The sequence below is a fragment of the Diplotaxodon limnothrissa genome, linkage group LG20 (genome assembly GCF_057381915.1).
Source record: "Diplotaxodon limnothrissa isolate DT_005_m linkage group LG20, D_limnothrissa_male_GT1.1, whole genome shotgun sequence".
NCBI lineage: Eukaryota > Metazoa > Chordata > Actinopteri > Cichliformes > Cichlidae > Diplotaxodon > Diplotaxodon limnothrissa.
The window spans coordinates 12465617-12487265 of record NC_140615.1 but is presented as its reverse complement, the minus strand read 5'-3'; the positions used below and the strand labels follow the sequence as shown (position 1 = coordinate 12487265).

Below are 21649 nucleotides of genomic sequence, written 5' to 3'. Positions count from 1 at the left end.
ACTCTTAAGCCTGACTGATTGTGTTCGCCAACACATGCAGAAGCCAAAGTCAATTTCTACCACTTGTCTACTAAAATAAGATAAGATAGAACTTTATTAATCCCTCGGGTGGGTTCCTCTGGGAAATTCGATAATATGCACCTGGAGGTGCAGCACAAAATATACAAAGGGCATCCCAGCCAATAAATGCTAATGACTTTGTTTTTCAAGTCTCTCTCGCTCAATTTTAACACTAAAACAAGTTATTTCTCAGCGTCTTCATGAATTTCCACCAAGGTATCGATCATTAGGTAATGTCCTCCCCATAATGCGGCGGGATAATTTTTAGCTGATCACCGCACCTAAACAATAAACTGCGTTCAAACCCATTCATACAGCCTGAAGCACACAGCACCTGATAAAGAGAGAGAGAGCCGTCTACTAGAAATTCCAGAGAGAGCAGAAATTCCCACTCTATCATCTCTGTTTGTCTGCAGGATGCAGCAGAACACTGGGTCAAACAGTGGAAATGCAAATCCATACATGCGAAGCCTGTGAGCTCACAGACAATTGCATAAGCCCATCCATCCCTAGTAGATTAACCTCCACTGATAACCACAGGCTGGTGACGTCAATGCTGCTCTGCCTCAGTGCTTACTCCACTCCTGCACCACCAGCACTACCATTCTTTATGTATGTGTGTATATCTGTATGTTAATGCTAAACAAATAGATAAGCTTTATCTGTAAAGACAGTAGTTGAGCTTTACAATTGTGCAGACAAAAGAGGTTGATTACTAATAAGTTGTTTAAAAAATCTGTTTTATATTGTTACTTTACAGCTTCACTATCCTCCTACTGATAATTATATTAAACATTAACAGTTAGCACAAGCAGCTATGGCGACAGAAATGACAGCTGACAGCAGCAAACACGCCACTTGTTTTAAGTTAAGTAGCCACAGGTGTGCAGTTTTTAGGTGTTTTTGTTGTGTTTTTTCAGAAGTGAGGGCTTAACGATCTACTTTTGGTTATAAGCTCCAGACAGTAATCTGGGGCTAAAATATCTTGAAGTTTGTCAGATATGACGTTTGGTGTGCACCACATTTACACAGGTTTCTACATCTACTCCCCCAAAAGAAACACCTACAAACCAGTGTCGGAATTAGTTTGTAGAAATAATAAAATAAATAAATCATTTGATTTTTTTTTAACAAGAGAAGTGGAAGCTTGAAATCTCAGTTTTTTAAGGCGAAATAAAATTGCAATTCAAAAGTAATATACGTTCAAGAGCCTGACATAAAAATGAATCCGCTCCGGGTTTCCCTTTTACGCCCCCGTCCCTTAAATGAGGCCTTTGTTTTGAAGGTAAAAACCGGAAGGCGTGTCGGTAGTTATGTGTAGCCCAGCACGCAGGTTCAACACATCCTCTCAGTGTTCACAACAACTCCGCGGAGCCAGAAGGGGAACGTTTGAGGGCACTTGACAGCTTTCAGAGACTGCTATGACATCTCGCAGGTGAGCTGGAGTTTGCTTTTTAAACTGTCACTAATCCCACTGTAATATTTCACAGCCCGCGCGAGCCTGCGCGAGCCTTCTCAGATTATCACTGCACGAGCGGTCAGCGATAGAGAGACAGCCAGCTCGAGAGCAGGGCGCCTAAACTTTTTCCCCCCCCGTACCACAGACCCCGTTATTACTTGAAGCCTCGCCTTTCCAACTATATACAAAGAAACTATTATAGGCTTGTGTTTTAAATGTGAGTTTTCTCTGAGATATAAGACCGATTTTACTGCTCTCTAACCCGCCTGGAAATGCTTAAATGTTTAAAAGAAATTGGAAATTATATCAAATTTCGTGACCTGCTACAGTTAAATAACGCTCCTAAGCCTGGACCTCACTGTTTCCAGGCTGTTATAGTAATTCACATTTTCATTTTGTTTTTAGAACTACAATTTTTTTCCCCATTTGTTTCCGAGAAAGCAAATCCTTATTATAATAATAATAATAATAATAATGGATTGGATTTATATAGCGCTTTTCAAGGCACCCAAAGCGCTTTACAATTCCACTATTCATTCACTCTCACATTCACACACTGGTGGAGGCAGCTATCTCTTTATTGCACACACTTGGTAATAACTGGCAGTTCAGACTGAGGAAGAATAAGTGAACTTTTGTTTTAAGAGTTTCTCTAAAAGCTACATGGAGTCAGGTAATCTAATTAATAAGATTGGAAGTGCCAGTTGTGCTAGAGGTGTCCTTTCCTATAAATACAGGCATGGAAGGTGTGCAGTTCTTGTGAAACACTCTCATAGGATTGTAGAAAAGATTCACAAAGCTGAAAAAGGCTAAATATGTTTCTAAAGATCTGGGTGTTGTTCAGTCCACAATAAGACAAATTGGCTTCACACATATAGGAAATTGTTGCTATACTCCCTCAGAGTTGGTACCGTGCAAAGATCACAATGTGCCATCCTGACAGAAGTGGAAAAGGTAACGATATAAGACGACAGCAAATGGGAGTTTGGGTTAAAACATAGAGAGATACCAGTAAGGAAACTGCTCATCAAAATGCTGTGTCTAAACTTTGAAGGAAAAAAAAGAACTAACAAAAGGTTAAGTTTTGCCAGCTGTGATTACTAAGTGGATTTAATAATGTGTACGTGAATTGTACACGTGTGTTGTTAGTTTACTGACAGTATTTGTCTGTAACGATCTTTGCGACTTTTATAGTCTAATCTGTTTGATGGGGACAGGATTGCCTGCTTTCCATGAATTAATACTGAGGCAGACATGTCACAAAAAAAAACCCTTGGGCTGGATAATATGGATCACATGTACATCTGTGGACTAGTAATGATTTGTAGATCCTCCTGAATGATTTCTCTGGCTTGAGACGGGAAGATTTAAGTACTGCAGCAGGCAGGCTGTACTAAGGGCTATAAAAACAAATGGGTTTATTGTATGCAAAGTGTTAGATTTGCTCATGGATGATCCTCTCCAGTTTCTTCTTATGGTTATTTTTGAGGCATTTCACATACTATCGAGAAATTAATCTATTATAAGAGACTTGAGATGGGGAAACAGCTTTTCTATACAAGGTGACTGCTGACATTTTTGTTTTTCCCCTCGTTTGCCCATGATGGCTGTTGTGGAATCAAGAAAATGCAATGTTGGCAGCTAGATTTTACTGTTGATACTGATAGGTTGGATCATGTTAAATTGGTGGCAGACTTTCAAAATGAAGAAAATGTATTTACACTTGAAAGATTCCACGTTCGAGACTATGAGGAGACACAAACCCAGTCTTGGGAAGGCATGAGTTAGTGTATTACTAGCACCGGTCCCAAACCCGGAGAGATGGGAGGGTTGTGTTGGAAAGGGCATCTGGCAGAAAATCTGTGCTAACATGCAGATCCATCCGCTGTGGCGACCTCTTGGGAAATGAGGGAACAGCCAGCTCCTTCATTTGTACAGCACTTTTCTAAGCTGCAAACACAAAGTGCTGTCCATAGGCAGCATAACGGTAAGAAACAACCATCAGTGAAATAAAAGAAAAAACACGAGCAATATGCAAGTACACAATTAAGCATATAAAATAACTTTACAAAACATCCAAAAGGCAGAATAATAAATAAAAAAAGAAACTAAAAATTATGGGTGTATTGTGGAAACAGAAAACTTGTTGTCAAACAAGAAGGCAAGTGTGTTTAAAAACTGTCTTAAGATAGGACTTCAAAGCAGAAACTCTTTCGGCAGATTGAGTACTAACTGGAAGACTGCATTAAAGTGGAGGTGCCAGTACAACAAACACTGTGTCACCCTTTGACCTTAATGTGGACTCTGGAACGGCTAGCAGAACTAGCCCAGCAGATCTAAGAGGCTTTTTTTTGGATAGTAAGGAATTAAGAGTTCATTACTGTACTCTGGCATCGGGCCATGGAAAGCCTTATAGGTCATGAGTAGCCTTTTAAAAGAAACTGGTAAGCAGGAAGTTACAACTGGTTTTCTTCAGAAGTCTGGCTGAACAGCTTGAAGCTGAGTTACGCAGGTTTTCAGGTAGAAAAGCATGAATAATTTTCTACGCCACTACAAGATAAATTTGCTCTGATCTGTGGAAACATGCTTGAGTTAAAGCTGTGCACAGTTTGCCTTTTCATTGTTTGGCCAACCGTCTAATGCTTTGTTTCATATTAACTCATGTTTCATACTGCTACTATATGCTTCAGTATATATTATTTACTAGCCATTACAGTTGAACTTTTGCTTAAATAAAATATGGCGGTGGTGATGTTGCAGCACCTGCATCCCTTGCACTTGTAGTTCTAGTTAGACCTTGGTATGAGAATATACACACCGTGCACAGTTTTGTTTATAATAGTGCGGTGTTTGTCTCAGCTTTGCATAAGCAGTTGAGTAAAATTGAAATCTATGGTAAACTTGGAAAAGTTTGGAAAAAAACTGTTGCGGTCATGTTGGCGAGTCCATTCAGTTTGATGTCCCCCCCTCGTTATTTATTTGGTTTTGAATAAACACATAAAGAGCTTAACCAAACAACGTGTGCGCACATGGAGACTTAAAGTAGATGAACCACGTCTGCAAGTTAAAATAGAACCAAAAGACAAGTAATAGTTTGGTAACTCACTTTAAAATTTAACTCGTATCCCAAACACTGAATATGCTTCGGATTACTGGATTAAATTAGTTTTGGATAGATTGTGTCTAGTGATGCTCTAGAATTTCAGTAGTGCTAGCCAGTTAATTTCTTCAGTCAACACGGGTGGGGAAAAAATGCTGTCGTTTCTGTTTTTAGGCTCAAGTTCATTATTTTTCATGCAGCCAAGTTCTTGCATTTTTACAGACATTAGCAAAAATCATAATGAACAATTGTTAGTTAGCGGACACTAGCGGCAACTAAGTCCAATTTCTCTAGAGGTCAATGCCACCAGGCTAAGAGGAAGGAGAAGAAAGCACTGAGCACTGAGGTTAAAGCGGTTTTTATCTCTGCCAGTTTCTATGCCTTGCTGCTGGTTGTCCTACATACACTGCAAAAACTCAGAATCTTAGCAAGTCTTATTTCTAGTCAAAATAAACTCATCACACTTAAAACAAGACAAAATCAACTGAAGAGTAACATCTCAGTAAGATACATTAACTTGTTTTTAGACAGTGGATCTTGAAACTAGAAAATTTTCACTTGTTCCATTGGCAGATTTTTTTCACTTAATACAAGATATTTTTGCCTGAAATAAGAGAAAAATCTGCCAGTGGAACAGTGAAAAATTTCTAGTTTCAAGATCTACTGTCTAAAAACAAGTTAATATATCTTACTGGGATGTTACCCTTTAGTTCATTTTGTCTTGTGATAAGATTATTTTGACTAGAAACAAGACAAATATACTTGCTAAGATTCTGAGTTTTTGCAGTGTATGACTGCTGCTCCGCAGCTCTGTTCTGAACTTCCTGAGCTGAAATACCACAGGGGAACAATACTACAATACGTGCCATCTAACCAACCCACTCTGTTGTTGATGATATTACTCCGACACCCCATATCAGGAAGGGTTTTAGTTCATAATAATATTGTGGCGGTCCGGAGTTTCCATGTATTTTGTTATTATTTCACTGCAGGTCTGTGGCGGTTAAATCATAGAGGAACGATCTGTACTGTCCCTCATTGTGACTGTACCATAAATTTAACAATCATAAGGCATTGTAATGAGTTCAGCATAACTGTGGGCCCAGAGAAAGATGTAATGATGAATCACTTTACATCGCACTTCCATTTCTGTTTTGCCAGTTGCGTCTGTGTTGCAAACTCTTTCCACTATTGGAAACCACCTCTGCCCCTCTTTTGTTTATGGAACAGACCTCGTCTGTCACTGAAACTCATTTGACCAGCTGAGAACAGTGAGTCAGTTTTTTCGATAAGCCGACAGGAAAACAACAGCCCATGTGGAGGAATAAGATAGCACTGCCAACATTTCCATGAGTGCTCTGAACACACTTTTTTTTTTCTTCTTTAAAACCAGATACATGCTTTTATTTTATTCATTTATACAGGCGCAAAACAATGCTAATAGACTACACTAGACAAAACATTACATGCCTGCGGTCTTTGAATCCCACATTTAAGGGTAACCTGCTTAAAAAGCAGAAGGGACATGTTTTTTTTTTGTTTTGTTTTGTTTTTTTAGGTAAATGCTAAATATTTGATGTCTAACGTATCAGAGCCTCATTCCTCCCAGACTCATAGTTGTGCAAATCCGAGCTCAGCTTTGATCAGGTTAATACCACCGCTACCACTTCTCTCTGTAGATAGCAGACTTTGAATATTAGTCACGCTTATCTCATGATTCAGTTAAAAAGTGCTTTCTCTGGTAAAAGGTAAGCTGGAGAAGATTAGTTAGTGACTCCCCTCTGACTAATATTAACCATCTAACTATAACGTTTCACACTGACACTGTAGCAAACTGGGGATTTGATAGAAAGATAAATCCCACATGTCTGTTCATTGCTGTCGTGTTAGCTATGCTTGTCTTAATTTGGACAGATTTCAATCTGAGCATATCAACCAGTTACCAATTTTCTTATCAGCCAAGTGATCCTGCAGTCTGTTAGACATGTAGAACATTAGCAAATGTGGATTAAAACATGCAGAAAGTCGTGTGTGCAATATGAATCTATGTAGTGTTAACCACCAACCTATTTCAAGCTTACAGGTCTTAAACATGAATTACATTTAAACTAGCATTCCCTGGGTTTTGCATAGTAAAATGAGGTGCAGTAAATCTTAGCAAAGTATCAACACAGGCTGCATTTGCATTAAATGATAAGCTTGTGATTGATAACATTTTCCTCTGGAATAAATGCCTAAAGCAAGCCAGTGAGCAGTACCTTATAAACTGTTAAGCCCCTTTAAATTTGTTTGCTTTTATTGTAGCGTGAGAGAGAATATCTCATAAACCATTTTATATTACCATTTTGTTATTTAAAGATAAAAAGCGAGGCATTTAGAATTGCTTTTTCTACATATTTTTTGCCGTTCACAGTAACAAATCTGGCATTTAGTGATTATAGTAATTGCCTTCCATATCTGCTTCTGTGATTTCTATATGGTTTAAAAAAGAGGCTTGCATATGTCTGTGGAAAAAAACACAAGTTATTGATTAACCACTAATGTTTGGTGCTTTTACCGAGAGCTTCCCAAGTCCTATTTAGTTGATGTAAAACTCTATCCCCTGTGCTACAGTATAACTTGTTTTTGCGTGCTTAGAGAATTATGATTGCCCTCAGTTATTTTTTAACAGTTTTGCTTATCACAACAGGCAATTTTGTAATCAGTGAGTTATGTTTTGGCTTGTATGTGTAAGTAACGTTGCTGTTTTGTTTTTTTCATTCATACGTGGGCACAGTTTTTCTTATTCTGCATTTTCTACTACATTGAAAGGACTTGTTCTACACAGAAGGGAATTATTGAAGTGGGTTTTTCACCTCATGTAAATACTCCAGATCATCAGCAGGGCTAAAAATAACTGCAGTGTTACCAAAATCCACACCCCAGGCTTGTCTGTGACCAATATAGTCCTAGCAGAGGCTTTCATGCTGCACTGTGGCTACTAAGTATATCACCTTTTTGTCAGCAGGCCTAGACAGGCATGCTTTAAATAGCCTATATTGAACATGAGACATTATGTAAGAGGATAGAGTGGTGGCTGGATGCACACTAGGCTTGTTTCCCCACAAGCTGCCCAAGGCTTAACCTGCAGCTCCCAGCTGCCCCCGTCTCTCCCACAGTACCACCACTTTTTACCTCTACTTTCCTGTCGACATCTCGTCAGATATATACCAGACTATTTGAAATCTCATTCTCATTGTGTTGTATCTCCTCTCCTCACTGCCCAAGGCCAGATGCAGGGAAATGGGGCGTCTGGTGGTTGTCAAAGGCAATCCTATTCTTGGAAAGCCCTGAGTCACTCCTGTAGTCATGAACGAGGCTGGTAGAGAATATGGATAAGGCTTTATAGACGCGGCATGCTGTTGAGTTTGCTTTCAAGACTTTTCAGAATTCACTCCTATATAAATTCATCTTAAACAACATAATTTTGGGGACATTGTTTTTCATTAGTAGGGGAGTTGCTTTGAAGTAGTCTCTTGAGTTTAGATGTGTGCTGTACTACTGTAACAATGTGGCCATTACATACTTTTTTTCTTTTCTTTTTTTAAAGCAGGGACTTAACATTGTATAAAGATGAACATTTTTAATTGTCAGTTTTAAAGTGGCCCTTGGAAAGATATTTACAATTTGACATACTTCTGGTATGTAAGAAGCTGTGATCAGGAGATAATTTTGCACTTTATTGCGCATTATTCTGCTAGTGTGTCTGTAATTTAATGCTTTCATTTGTACATTTTAAATCTTCAAACTTAACATGAATCTATGGGCATCAGAAGAAAAGTAGTACTAGGATCTCATGAGATAAATTGGGCAGCTTTGAATCTCAATGGTTTTCTACTAGACTACCTAACCCCTAAAATGGTGTGTAGTTTTTGCACACACATTTATAGCTCTGACTGCATATCCCACATACACTGTGAACAGAGCAAAGTATGAATTTGTCTTTGGGATGATATTTACAAACTCCCAAAACAGCTTATGTGGTTACAGGTGCTTTGTTTTATTAGTCACTCTTTAGGTGGTTATTTGTTTAACCCCAAGTAGTTTGCATTCATAATAGTATTTGCAGATACTAGACTGATAATAATTAAAGTAGATTCAGTCAGATTATACAGGTCCTTTCAGATTGTTGTACAATCTAAAATTCACTGTAAGGTAGTTAAGAGTTGAACTGCAGCTTTTGTTCTCTGCATTTATTTTCTAACTCATGTGTAAAGCTTCCTGACCCACCCATGTGAAATTAATAGGCTAATGGCATACTGCTGAATTGGCTGGATTGAGGGCTTTAGCTTGGCGATGACTAACTATGATCTGGTGTAACTACGGCATGTTTAATCTCCAGGCACAGGCAACACAGCTGTTGTATTTAGCCTCAGACAAGATGGTGAGGACCCCGTAGCCAGAGAAGGCTCTATTAGCTTTAGGATCAGAGTGAACTCTAGCGTGAGACCCTCTGACCTCTGAGGGTACAACTGGGGCACAGAAAGTGAGACTGAAGGGAGAACGGCAGATGGTGGTTTACCAGTCAGCTAGGGCTGCCACAAACGATTATTTTGATAGTCGACTAGTCACCGATTATTTTTGCGACTAGTCGACTAATCAGATCATCATCCATTAGACGTAAAACTACAGCTTATTGCACCAGCAGCATCTGCTCTTATATAACTATCATTAGCTTACAGCTTTAAGTGTTTAAGGTCTGTGCTAACTAAAAATAAAGACAAGATGATAGTTTATTAAATTTTAATGAAATTTGCAGATTGTTTCGGTGAAGTTTAATAAACTCCTTGCTATCTAAAATATAACAGGACACTGGAGTATATTCTGGAGCATCTCACACTTCTGATAATCAGCTGTCTGCTTGACGTTTATTCAGCTGTGTAAAAACTATAACTTTAATCTCACACAAACTGATTTACTCAGGAACAAATAAAATACTAAAAAAAAAAGCCAAACAATAACATTTTAAGTTATCTAAGTGACTCATATATATTTAACCTGAGTAGCGAAAGACGGCGGTGGGTTTGAAAACGATTTGCGGGGAGTCCGGTGTTCTCACGGCGCTAGTGAGCCTAGCCCCCGGCTCGCTAACGAGCTAGTGGGTAACAGATGTCTCCGAAAACGTCGGAGCGCTTTTGAAAATATGTGGTGTCCCGATAAACTGAGCAGATATTTGAGGTTTACACAGCTACATTCTCTCCTGAAAATATGTTAAACGTTTATTTTGTGACCCAGAAAGAATAATAAGAGTAACATTAAAACTAACTAGCTGCCGCCATTGTTGGAAACTGCGCTGGGCCGCGCTATGAATTCTGGGACACAGCTGCTTCTTCTTCTTCTTCTTCTTCGGGGTTTAACGGTAGCTGACATCCTTGTACATGCAATGCTGCCATCTTCTGTTTCAGTCCGTTATTACACTCTTAAATCCTGCCACTTATTCCTGCGTCTTTTGTGATCGTACAAAGTTTCAAACGACGCGTCGACTATTAAATCAGTCGTCGACGATTTTGATAGTCGACGTAATCGTGACTAGTCGACAAATCGTGGCAGCCCTACAGTCAGCTAGTGCCTGTCACGTTCATCTAAGGTGGCAAAGGAGGGAAGAGGGGGTGGGGACGTGGGGCTGCTGATAGCACTGACGGGTGCTGGTATCAGGCCCGCTCATGCTCATCCAAATCCCAGATTAAAGCCCCCCTCCCCCTTGTCTACTCTTCCTCTTGCACATTATCTCTCTCACTCTCTCTCTCACACACTCTTACAAAGCACCCCCTCCACTTCTGTCGTCTCTGTCTCACTCAGTCTAACCCAGTAACACTTTTAACACTTTTTTACACCCTTCCCGCTTTCGTCTCTATATCTCCTTCTCTCCCTCCCACCCTCCCTTGTGTAACAGTGCCCAGTGCTGGATTACTAAGCTCTGAGGCTGCTGAAGCAAGGGGCTGTGGCAAGCTTCGACCATGGTGAGGTAGGGCAGAAATGATCCCATTCAGCTTGTCTTGTATTATTTATTTTTTGTTTTCAATAGGAATGTCCCTAACCCTGCTTTAGCACATCCTCTTCCTTTTAATAATGCCTTTATATCTATAGTTTTTATTAATTAAATGCATTGAAGAAAGAATTTAAGTATAACATGGAAACTTGAAAGCATGTGGAGACCTGGCAGTTAATAACTTTTTTTTTTTAATGTGTGCATACAAATGCAATATTGCCTTGACATAACTGATGCAATGTGTCAATGTGAAGTTAAGAGGTTAGAAGTACACTCTAGTTGTTACAAATGTTGTTGAATTGTTTGTGTCTTGGGTTTTTGTATTGTTTTTGGGTTTTTTTTGTATTAGCACAGAGGGGGAGGTGCACTCTTGCCTCTGTAAACCTGGCACAGTGAACAGTCTGCTGTAATTGCTTCTGTTGTCAGCGATATTTGGTCCAGCCCATTTCTATTGTTGTGATAACTTGTGGAGTTGCAGACATGCTCTGATGGATTAGAAATGGATTAATGACATAAGGTACTTGTGTCCCACTGATTTTATTTTCAGTATAAATCTGCATAGGATTAAAAACAATACCACAAATCTGTCCACCACCCATGACCTGTTATTGGCTCCTCGTTCTAGTAACCTAAAGGCACTGGCCGGCTCTGCTTGTAACTATTCCCATCCCTAAATAAGTAACATGATATGATACAAAAATGTTTGGTTAAATGCTCTTACAAATAATTTACTCTCATGGCAAAAGGAAAATTACCAGCGCACTCAAAAACCACAGGCTTTTTAAAAAATTTTTTTAAAGGAATCTAATTTGTAACAAAATAATGAAAGCTTGAATTACAGATGAAAAATGTACTCCTGCACTTTCTGAAGTTATTATTAAAAATATTTAGCTGTCAAGTGAGTCACACTTACATTTACTTTACATTACCTTACATTACATTTGACGGCCTCCAGCTCCAGCAACTTGGACTCCAGCTGGCCACTGTCGTTCTTGTTCTGCTCTACAGTCTCTGTAGCAATATATAAACCAATTCTCAGCCTGCTGCAGTTGCTGGTTAGCATTGCTCTCTAAGCGGATCCCCAGGGAAGTATAAAGGCTGTTGTCACCAGCTGTAGTTCAGTATGGTGAAGCTGGAGACTAACAGTAGGATGAGAGACTCACTAGAGGGGCAGCTGAATATTCAAAACAAGAGTGGGGGTGGGGGGAATTATCCATTGTATTCTTAGATGGCCAAAGAAATAAAAATAATAAAATCCTAAAATAAGTCACCATACATACTTGCACAGCCTTCCCAAGTAATATTTGTGTGAAAAATACTATATGTGTAGTGAGGTCCCCTGACGCGTTCTCAAAGATGCTGGGAAGAGTCGATCAATCTCAAGACTGGGTGCTGTCTTAACCTTAGCTGTCTTTCCTGCGTGCAACATTTAATCCATATAAATGGGTCATTGCTTTGATTCTGAAAGTATGTTTACTATAGTTGCCTAAATAATTCACAGAGATATAGTTAGTTTTTATATTGTTATTTATATATTTAAAGTTTTAAAAAGTTTAAAAAAGAATCTATTGGACTAATTTCAACCATAACAGTTCAGTGCTGTGTTTTATCATCAGTACCAAAAACATTAAAGAACTTGGTTAATTAGGCCGTCTTTTTGAGGTTTTGTTCTAACAACTTTTTGTTGAATTGAACAGTACATGACAAACATGTATGGAGGAAGGCAAAAATGAAATAGGCTAGATAGGCTCTTTTAGCCTGAAAGTTTGATTATATTTAAAAGGGAATATCGTTATTGTGTTGCCCGTAACAGTTTTCCTGTTTATAATATATTTATTTATTTTTTTGCTATCTGGAGACAACATACTCGGCCAGATGAATGTGCTACGTTAAGTATTTCAGATATTACTTTTATCAGTCTCCCACTGCCCTTGAGTCATTTCCTGTCTGTCCATGTTTAATATCCCCAATAGGCTTGCAGAGATATTTAATGCTACAAGGAATGCCTTGTCCAGTTCACCCTCTACTCTTGTACGTATTTATGACAAATCCTCATGTAAACATTTCCAAGTTAGTTGTAAAGTCTCCCCTATGATCTGTCTGCTAGCATGAACGTGTTGTAGTGCTGCTTTGCCCCCTGGTAAAGTTAAAGAGGGAGGCCAGGTTTAGTCTGGGTCAGATGTCTGTCAGATGGCTGGTGTGGTCTGTTAGCTGCAAGTGGTCAGGTTCAGGTCTTGGCTGAGGGTCTCATTTTCACTGGACATGAGTCTCTGTTCACATGAATTCATAAATTTTAGGTTTTTATGTCATACTGGTCTGTTTACATTGAAGACCCCGCCCAACATACACAAGAATAACAACAACAACAAGGTTGTTAGTTTCTGTCATTTATCACGCCCTTACATTTGGCATCATTACCCCTGCACCTGTATTGTCTGCTTCTCACCCCACCTGTCTCTCCCACACTCTTCTCATGTTTCTCCACTGTCAAAGCAGGTCAGGCTACTCTGTGGTGTAGATGCTGTCAGTTTCACTTCGTGACTTAAATAAAAATCAATATCTAAGACTGTGTATAAAAGGAATTTCATCCTTTTAAAATGTATTAAATTTGATACTTTTTTTCTCCTCAAGTTAGTAAAGCCTAAAGCCCCAAGAGCAGGCTTACCTATCCTCGTTACCGTGGTTTCAAGTTATTAAGGAAATTAATAGAAAGCACTGTGTCGCATAACTCGAGCTGAGATTCAGACCCTGCAATAGCAGTGACCACAAAAGTATTCTCATGTGTATTTGCCGCTCTCAGGTGACACAAGATCTGCTGAGCTGACACATGAGTTTTATTTTTATCCTACTGTCATGAGTTTGTGTCATACAGTGTACAAAAACGGCAACGCCTAAATGCTCGCCCGCTGTTAAAGCTTTCAGATATTATCTTCTCAGGAATAATGCAGTTAAATGATTGTCCAATTCATATTCTCTGTGTGCAGTGGGAGTGAAGAGCACTTGGTTTTCAAAGTATTAATATACAACCTTTGGTGTCGTGCCCGGAAGTCTTGGTTATACTGTTGCCAAGTGCTAGATCATGTGCACAATAATGGTAATTTATTCATGTGTATAAATCAGTTTCACTTTATTGTAAGTAACGAGGTCTCTGTTTTGACACTGTTGTTTCTCTTGGAGGACTTGACTCCTGAATGTCTCCTTTGACTATATAGCACTGAAAGATTGTCTGCTGGGACTTGAACTACAGTGCAGAGATTAATATATATTGACAAAGACGTGTGATAGATATCACCATTTTTCAATAATTTTCAAAATCTTGGCTACCTGAAGTCATGTGACACTTTTGTGAAATGCCTTTTTATTTTAGGATTCATACTCATTTTGGAAAGTTTTTTTTTTTTTAATATCTAATCCAGATGAGATTGTACCTGTGTGCCAGTTTTCGTTGCTCAACCTCTGATCATGTATTAGTAGTTTGTGGGCTGAGAAATGAATTTCATGTATTATAGGAAGAGAATGACGTTGTTATCAGTGAAGTTTGGAGAGCTTTTACGCTCTTGCCAAATGTGTTGACATTTCTGAAAATGGCACGGTTTTTGGAGCCTGTTTATAAAAGCGATTATGTCACTGAACCACTGCAATTTTTTGTGTCACCCATGATGGACCACAAAGTACTGTTTATTTATTCTATTTCATGTCAGTTTTGTCAGCTCTCTGTACTTTGATACAATAATGCAGTCCTGGATGGCTAGTGGTGCGTTGGATTAGCCGGCAATGGCACACATTAGTTGGGGAGGTTTAACCCAATGATCCCTGCTTAAACATGGGCTCTAAATCCACACAGCTGATATACAGCCATTCACTGGGACATTACGGCACTACCTTCTCACTGCCTCTTTAATACTAATGACACACAAGGAGTTGTATTTTTCATTTGTTTATAAAGTCTGCTTTCCTTAACAAAAAGGTTTGGTGCATCGATCACAACTTTCAGAGGTATTAGATGAAGCGTTATTGAAATGCACAACTGCAAAAGGCTGCAAATGCATTTCTAACAACCGACGTATTAATCACTAAGAAAAAGGCAAACTGTCTACAAGTGGAGAATATTCAGTACGATATCAGAATAAGAAATGTTTGATAGACAAAACCTACAAAGGAAATCACACCTCTAGAAATAAACTGAATTATTTCATACCTTTCTTGGATGTGTTCCATGAACAGATGAGAGAGTTGAAGTTATGCTACACATTAACACTTAAATCTCATCTTAAATGCAAAGCATGATGGAGGAAGCATCATGCTTTGAGGATACTTCAGGGCCTTGTAATCAGCAACAGAACTAGTAATTAAACCGTAAAAGATCTTTTTCTTTTTCTTTTCTTTTTTTTTTTTTTTTTCCCCAAGTACACATTGGTTATAAAAGAAGAAAATGTTTGTACTCTTAAGCTTGAACATAACCCAGTTCACATGTTGTGACATAAGCTGAAGAAACATGTTTAATCAAAAATATTCCAGAAATGGTTTCAAAAGCAACAACAGGAAACATCTGATGGTGGTGGTTGTTATTAGTGGGGGTTTTACGAGTCACTAAATTCAAGAGTTTACTTTTTTCCAGTGTGCTCACTGACTGATTACACTGTGAGTTCAAGAAGCATGAAATGTATATTTGTGTTCAGCCAAACTATTTCCATATTGCCACCTAAGGTGAAGCCCACACTACATGTTGTATTCCTGTTAGAAATCAATTCTGCAATCATGGTGAACCCAAAGTGTTCATGATCATTTTTCTTCTAACTGTACCTGAGAAATGGTCGGGATAAATATTTGCCTGTCATGTTTGGCAAGAGAGGAAGTAACATGCAATTATTAGCTTTGGCTTTGCAGAACTGTAAACTTTGGTGTCCTTCCTTTTCAAACCAGAACAGGACATACAGTTTGTATGTATTCATTGACTCATCAAGGAAGAACGTGTACTTTTTAAATAAGGCACACTGTATGCTAGTCCACCAGTGTCATGATAGCAGAAAGCAGTCATATAAAACATAGCTGAATTAATCAATAGAGTTTTTGTACAGTGTTGTATAAACTGTTGTAGGCAAAAGCCAGTTTTACAGTACATCCATTTTGACCACTCTATATAACAGGTCTGTACACCAATGGAGGTAAAGCACTGCAAGTCCATCAACGTTTTTGATGTAAAATACTCGAATATGTATGGCAGTTATATATGCACTGATTAGTCTTTTGTTTTTTGCCATTTCTTTGTGCACAAATATTTAGGTGGTTTCACCCCAACATTACCGGAATCGAGGCAGAGCAGCTCCTGTTGACCCGGGGAGTCCACGGCAGTTTTCTGGCCCGGCCGAGCAAGAGCAACCCGGGGGATTTTACCCTCTCTGTCAGGTAAACGTATCTGTGCTCCCCACTTAACCTCAGTGTTCTCAACAGTACCAAGTTAAATCCTCAAATGCATGGGTCTCCTGTCATATGGACAAGCTACTTGGTTGATTAGAGAGGCAAGTGATTATCTATGGAAAACACTGATTATGGTGTTTGACAGGGGCTAGTGAGGAAATGCACAGTGATTTAAAGGCAATCTAGCCATGTCTAAAAATAACTAAGCCTGTGTGACTACATGATCAAAAATTACACAAACAAACCTCAGGAGTGCAAAGGTAAGGTGCTCGGTTCAGCGAGAATTGTACTGGTCAGTTTTCAGCCTGAGAATAAGACGTAACACTGCACTGGTCTGAAAAATGTAGGATGTTAAATTCTCAGGAGAGACGAGGCTTTTCTGAGAAGAGTCTCAGAAACTGGTGTCTCAGCAAGTGACTCCACATTTCGCCTGTGGGTAGAGAAATTGTATCAAACGGGAGTTGTTTTGCGCAAGTGTTTCTAAGAACATGTTGGATAACACTTTCCATGGTGTGATTTTTGTCAATTTTGACACTACACAACCAGAAAATCTTAATTTTGGACAGCAGGCTTAAATTAAAGTGAGTTAGACAAGCACAGAAAAGTGTTCACTCAAACTTGTCACTCACGCCTTATTTCTCTTAATCTCTTTAAGAACCACTGTGTGTAGTATGTGTGGTGTGGAGTTTCTGGTAAATAAACTGTGCACTACATGCTGTGGTGATTACGGAGAGCAGGAAACAAACTGAGACAGAAGAAGAGAGAGTTTGAAGAGTGGCTCTTCCTTGGCAACGGAAGCTTTTAAGAGATGGATCAGTCGGCCAAGCTCTTGGAAGAAAGCCCAGACGCATTTGTTACTCTGACTGTAGCTGGCAGTGACATTAGGCAAGGGAGAGTGTGTGAGCGAGTAAGAGGGAGAATGAAATGTAGAAAAACAGATGAAAGGGAAACGGGGTAGTTAGACAGGCAGTGGCTTTTAAAAGATGTTAAAGAGTGAGGGGCCTATTAAGGCTTTGACCTTCGCTGCCTGTGGTTTGTGTTTGCGGTGAGGTTGTAGTAAATGTCACACACAGGAAGGTCGGTGGAGTAAGTTGTAGCCGCAGCTTGTGATCTTGACAGACTTAAACACAGATGTATGCACAAAGAGGTCAAGTGGCCAAGCTGCAGAGACTCACCACCTGCTACGGAAGGTAGGTCACTTTGAACTAAGGGCAAGGAAGAGTCTGTGTAACTTCACAATAAAAACACTTGACAATTTAAAAAAGGAAAAAAAAAAGCTGCTTGTTTGCCACCTACTGATCTCACTATACTATATGTTGAATGCAATACACAAAACAAAGTATGAAATTGAGTTAATTGTTTCACTTGAAGTTCATCTAAAACATAAAAACATTTTTAAGTAATGCAGAAAATATTAGAAATGGGAATAAAGGTTTATTTTGTGTTTATTACAAAAATATGACTGTGCAAGCTTGTGCAAATTTTTAGATGAATCGCACAAAAAACCCCAGAGAGAACCAAATGTAGCTGCCTGGAAAGGCCATAATGACTCATGTCTGATTATCGTAATAGTCAGTCTTGGCATCTATAACTATATGAATATTGAGGTCCATCCCTCCCTCCCTGCTTATCTTTCCCTCCGAACATCATCTCCTCGTTTCTCCCCTTTCTCCCATCTACTCTGTTCCACGAGGTGAACATAAGAAGGAGGGGGTCGGACATAGCCGCTTCTCTGAAGTCTAAAACGCTAATAAGAGCTCTTTGAGGGTTTTGAAAATGTAATCAGCTCAGAGTTTCAGAAAATTCAAAGATGGGGAAAGTTTGCGATGGAAAAAGTTTGGCCTTAATTTATATACGAGGCAAACTTTATAAGGAGAAAAGTCTGGTCAAGTTTTCTCCATCATTTTTCATGCTCTTTATAGCCTCTAAAGAACTCAAGGAGAAATTTTAAGGGCAATCTTAAGAGAGAATTTTTGCAGGGCAGATTACCACAGAGAGCGACTGGATTTTCTTCAAGCCTCTGTGTTATGTAATTCTAGCCTGGGTTTACTCAGATGTGTTTCCACTGCATCCATGCTATTTATAGTCAAGTTCAAGTAGCATTTCACCATTTATTGTTGTGGATACCAATCTGTGAATTTTAACTGCATTTGCAGAAGAAAAATATTCACACTATATTTAGTCAGCATGGGGAAAACGATCTTTTCAGCAGGTCTCTGTACTAATGTTCTTTCTCACTTCATGAGATTGCCTGGTTTAACACCCTCCGTTAATATTGGAGACTTAAAAGTTTGAAAAAGACATGCAGGTCAGCACAGAGAGTGACGCGACAGCCGAGACTGCTGTCGGAGCCGTTTTTAGCATTTCCATATACAATACCATAAGGATGCTGTCTACTCATGAATTATTGATGCTTACTTCCTCAGCTCGTGTTTAGACTTCACCTTCCTAATTGCAGTGGAAGTACAGCTATTGTTTAGTCCAGCGATAGCTGTTATGAACTGCCAGTAGTAGAAATGATTGTTGTCCATATGCTCAAATATTAGAGGTTGTCTTTGAGCTTGGATACCTTTTCCTGCTTATGAAAATGTAGGCTGACAGGCAGGTTTCTCAGTTGTTACAAGTCACTCTGCTATGGTGGGTTTTGTTTTGTTTTGTTTTTTCTCTGTTGGGACAGTCTCGAGATGTAGAAGATGCTTAAATACTGAAATTCTTTTTGGGACATATTTGTTTTTGTCTTTTTTTTCCTTTTTTTTTTTTCTTTTAGAAGTCCGGTTAATAGGGTGTAGTTGTACTGAAAAACACATAAAGAGGAACTGAAGTAGAGGCCAAAACTGTATCAACTTCAGGTTGATAAGTGTACTTTAAAAGAGATTTCTCAGAAGTGTCAGGATCTATTAGTGCAAAAATATTGCTTGGAATAGCTTTAGGGCAAACAAGCAATAATTTATGTCCTAGGCTTTGCAGATGGATAAGTATGTGGTTTTTAAGTAGTCCATTTCTCAGTTGTCTGTGTTTTGTGGACTTCATCTTGTCAGTGTATTAGTTTAGAAAAACTGATTTATATATTATTTATATTAAAAAAAAAAAAAACAACCCTTCACTTTTATGCAGTGGTGTGGCTAGAATATGGAGACTAATACTGCACATGTGCAGTATTGTGATCTGGTAGCAGCTCTGGTTGTTAATAAGCTGCAGTTTAACAATGTGGTGATCAGATGTAGAGGAAGTGCAAATCATGTGTCTTTGTGCTTTCACTTGGGTTCCCTCCATGTAAACCGGCGCATAGCATAATCAAGGGCACTGTCATGTTGCATGCTCTCTGTGTTTTCAGCAAAAGGGGATTCTGGTGCAGCTTAAATGCAATTTTAATCAAGCTTTAAATCAAACTTACTAAATTTTACTGTGACTCACTATGTGTGTGTGTATATATGCTGAGTCGGTGAGTTAAAGATTGTAAAGGTTATGTATTTTGTCATCTGACTAAAACCTAAATATTCTGTATTTTTGGGATAATTTGGTAAATTGGTCAGTAATGTTTGCTGCTCGGGAGCTTGGATCATGCATAGCGTTGTTTTTGTTGTTGTTACAAATGTTTTTGATCCTTCTTTCCTAGTTTAGTTTTCACTCTGAGCTTAAAAAACAAAACAAATAAACAAAATGAGTTGTGTTACTGCCCGTTTTATATTTGATGTTAGGTTATTAGGTCAGTGGGAAAAAAACAGCAAAAATCACTCATTGAAATTGAGGTGCATTAGTGTACTCCCATGTATGCTATCCTCTCTTTGCATTTTTGCATTGCTCTCCTCACCTTCCATCCGAGACACGAGAAAGCAGGAGCAGAGCATTTAACACGATGAGAAATCGATGCTTCTGATCTGTTCTTTTTAACTGACGTTGCTTTGAGTCATGTGACATGGCTACTTCAACCTTCCATTGTTTTGTTGCAACTTGCTGCTGGATTTCATGATCTGTCACATAAGCTTAACAGTGTTGATGATACATTTACTTTGTTAAATTTGAAGTGCAACACACTGTGAGACTCTGCTGGCATTGAATCTTTTACCATTTTTACCATAACGCTGAAACGTACAGGCATTAAAATCGCAGCGGATCATTTTAAATGACTAATACAGCCTTTACTGAGCAATCCTTTTCTATTTAGAGTCCATCTGTCACACCTCTTGTATACATCACCTGTGATGTATCAAATGGATTGTTCAGTAAGATGCATTTCCAGGTCACAGGTAGGACATGTTGTTGGACACACTGATTTAGCATTTAAATTGGATAATAAACATTTAGTTGGTTTAATTCTCCTTGACTTTTCATTTTGATTTTCCTGCATGCTTGTTTTTGTTTTTAAATATTTTTAAAAATAAATAATCATTTCATTTCTTTACATGTAAATGAACCTGATAAAATGAAGATTAAAAACAGTTTTCAGTTGTGTTCAGCAGCAGTAGGAGACTGTCTTTAGAGTAGCTGTGCATGATGCGTTGAGGATATGGGCACCAGCTTGCTAGCTTTGCACGTAACTGCTGTCTTCTACTGCTGGATCGTTAACCATCCGATGCGTTTTGGAAGTTTTAATCAAATTTCTTATTTGTTCTTCTGCATCAGGATGCGACCTGACATAATTTGCACATTTGCTGATGCACCTAATAATTCATGCTGTATTTGTCAGGTGTTCAGAGTTACTACTTAATGGCAATAAATGTTATGGTTGTGAATGCCAGCAACTGTAATTATGCATGTACTCCTGTCAGAATGGTGACAGTGTTGGTTAATGTGTACTGGAACAGACTGGAGTGATCCAGAAACAAAACAAATTCTGTCCTGATCACTGAAATGACCAAAGCATTTATGACTTATATGGATTTCTTAAACAATGTCAGATTTTGAGAGAAGAGAATGAAAATGTGTTAGGATGCGTTTGCCTCATTACAGAGTTAATGGTGTTAAACTCTTAGAGAACAGGAGGCTTTGGCCGGAGAGTTGAGGAGGGGCCTGTAACGCAGCTATAGACCTGTGGCATCCTGCCAACAGCCACTAATAGAGCCATGAAGCAATTACCAGGACACACTGAGAGAGGGGAGTGGAGGGAAGGATAGATTATGGGACAGATAAATACAAGAATGGAGGATAGGATTAATGATATGTTGAGTGGGAGGATGGAAAGAAAGAAAAAAGGAATGTAAAATTCATTAGCACAACAAAAAAGTGATGGAGGGAAATGGGCTTTGTGCTGTTTGATATGACCATTAACTGATAATCATTTTGAAAGAGAGAAGAGACTGCTGCATCTCGACCTGCAGATTAGATAGATGGTCTGTACTGCCTGACTAACTCCCCTGTGGTCCCTAAATCTGGTGGGGGGGGGCGGGCGTTGTGAGCGTGTGTGTGTGTATGTGCGTGCATGTGTGTGTGTTGTCCTACTTAATATGTTTACAAAATGTTTTGTTTCTCTCTTGGGAAAAACTGTTGGACTGAATCACTGCTATGTAAATCTGCTTTACCATTTGCCATCTACAAAGTACATTTATCAGCTGAGGTGTTTTTTTTTTTTTTTTTTTTTTTTTTT

At 38.8% G+C, this 21649-nt stretch overlaps 1 protein-coding gene across 1 annotated transcript in view; it reads left to right on the top strand.

Annotated features, from left to right (window-relative positions):
* Positions 1 to 1399: 1399 nt before the first annotated feature.
* Positions 1400 to 21649, top strand: part of ptpn11b (protein tyrosine phosphatase non-receptor type 11b) — a 32371-nt gene continuing 12121 nt past the window's right edge. The window contains exons 1-2 of the mRNA XM_085343912.1: positions 1400 to 1495; positions 15931 to 16053. Coding sequence (XP_085200038.1) covers positions 1482 to 1495; positions 15931 to 16053 — 137 coding nt within the window. The 5' untranslated portion in view covers positions 1400 to 1481. The remainder of the gene's footprint in view (positions 1496 to 15930; positions 16054 to 21649) is intronic.